We start from the raw sequence: 1,717 nt of genomic DNA on the forward strand, positions 1-1,717 counted from the left end.
ACTTTGACGCAAACCTCTTCTCCCTTAATCCAAACTCTCTCCTTCCACGTCCTTCTTTTTCTCCTCTCCTTCTCTCTTCTTCTTCTTCTTCTTCCTCGTTGATCTAAAGCTCCTTTCACAAGATCCTAAATTCTACAGTAGTCATACCAGAGGGGAGCTTCATGTAGATATCCTCCTATAGATCATCTTGTAGAAAGACATTCTTTACATCCATCAGATGCAGTGGCCAATATAGGGAGGCTGCAAATGCTAATATAGTGCGAACTGTGGTCATCTTGGCAACTAGAGTAAATGTATCCTCATAATCAATCTGTTAGGTTCCCTCGCCATAGATCGAGTCACCTGACGATCACTCCTACCTTCCAGGTTGATGTGCGACATTGAGGGAGACTTGGAATTCTTTGATCGACCAATAGTGTAATACAAGAGAATGAATAACTGAGCTTGTGAAGGGAAACTCACCTTGGACCTCGGCTAGAAGGGAGAATCTGACCTTGTACTAATTCTATTGATCAAAGTTTGATTACATTTAGACTACCTTCCTTCTTATAAAAAGAAAGACCATGACGTCCACTCATTTCCCAAGCTATTCTCTTCCCATGACGTCCCTTCATTTCCCCTACCATACTCTTCCCAAATTCTAACGCTAACCACCATTTCCCAAAGGCTGACGCTAACCACCCTAACCATTTCTCAAAGATTGACTCAAACCACCATGACAAGCCCAACACATAACTAAAAATTACATTAGACCCAACCCTTAACCTTATTTGAAAGTGACCCCACCTAAGTTCTGTGTCTAGCCATGACTCTAGATGCAATGGAGTCTATAACATCACTCTCCTTCTGGAGAAAGAGCTTGTCCTCAAGCTCAAAGTTGGGGTAGAGGGCCTGAAATTCTGCCAATGGTTCCCACGAGGCTTCCACTGGATCCGTCTCCACCCACTGAACTAAGATTTGCCAAATATCCTTGATGCGGCGAGCCTAAAAGACACGGGCTGGAGTGGGTAAGACACGAGCATCATGAAGGGCCGGTAGAGGAGGGTGCAACAACGATGAGTCACCCTTGAAAGGCTTTAGCAGTGATACATGGAAGACATCATGAATTTGGGTGTCGCTGGTTAGCTGGAGACGGTAAGCCATGCTACCGATGCGCTCCAAGACCTGGAATGGGCCATAGTACTTGGGTGAGAGTTTTTGGCGTTGGGATGCAGAGAGGGACAACTGGAAATACATATGAAGATGTAACCACACATAGTCATCGGGAGCATAAGATTGGTCATGATGGCTCTTGTCATAAGTATTCTTCATGAGCGCTTGAGCCTTTTGTAAGTTCGCTCAAACCTGGGCTATCATGCAGTCTCGTTCCTCCAATGCCTGATCAATAGCAACAACCCGAGCAGAACTAGCAATATAAGAGACAAGTCGAGGGGATTCCCGACCATAAACCACCTGGAAGGGGGTGGTCTTGAGCGTGGTGTGATAGGAAGTATTGTAGCAAAATTCGGCCCACGCAAGCCAATGGACCCAAGTTTTGGGATGATTGCCCGCCAAGCAACACAAATACATTTTGAGAGTATGGTTGACTACCCCGGTTTGCCCATCTGTCTGGGGGTGGTAAGCAGAGGAGAAAGACAACTTGGTGCCCTGTAGCTTGAAAAACTCCTTCCAGAAGTTACTCGTAAAAATGACATCTCTGTCACTGGTGATGGATTCC

General features: G+C 45.6%; 1 protein-coding gene across 1 annotated transcript; it reads right to left on the reverse strand.

Annotated features, from left to right (window-relative positions):
- Positions 1-786: 786 nt before the first annotated feature.
- LOC137935313 (uncharacterized) lies at positions 787-1,311 on the reverse strand. Its single transcript, XM_068779983.1, has 2 exons — positions 1,015-1,311; positions 787-984 (listed from the first exon to the last, which is right to left on the reverse strand). The coding sequence occupies exons 1-2, from the start codon at positions 1,309-1,311 to the stop codon at positions 787-789; spliced, it is 495 nt and encodes a 164-aa protein (XP_068636084.1).
- Between the last annotated feature and the right edge of the window lie 406 nt (positions 1,312-1,717).

Source organism: Aristolochia californica, unplaced genomic scaffold (genome assembly GCF_029961685.1).
Source record: "Aristolochia californica isolate CCGP_79_NKW_82.1479 unplaced genomic scaffold, dmAriCali1.0.hap1 SCAF_6, whole genome shotgun sequence".
NCBI classification, from domain to species: Eukaryota; Viridiplantae; Streptophyta; class Magnoliopsida; order Piperales; family Aristolochiaceae; genus Aristolochia; species Aristolochia californica.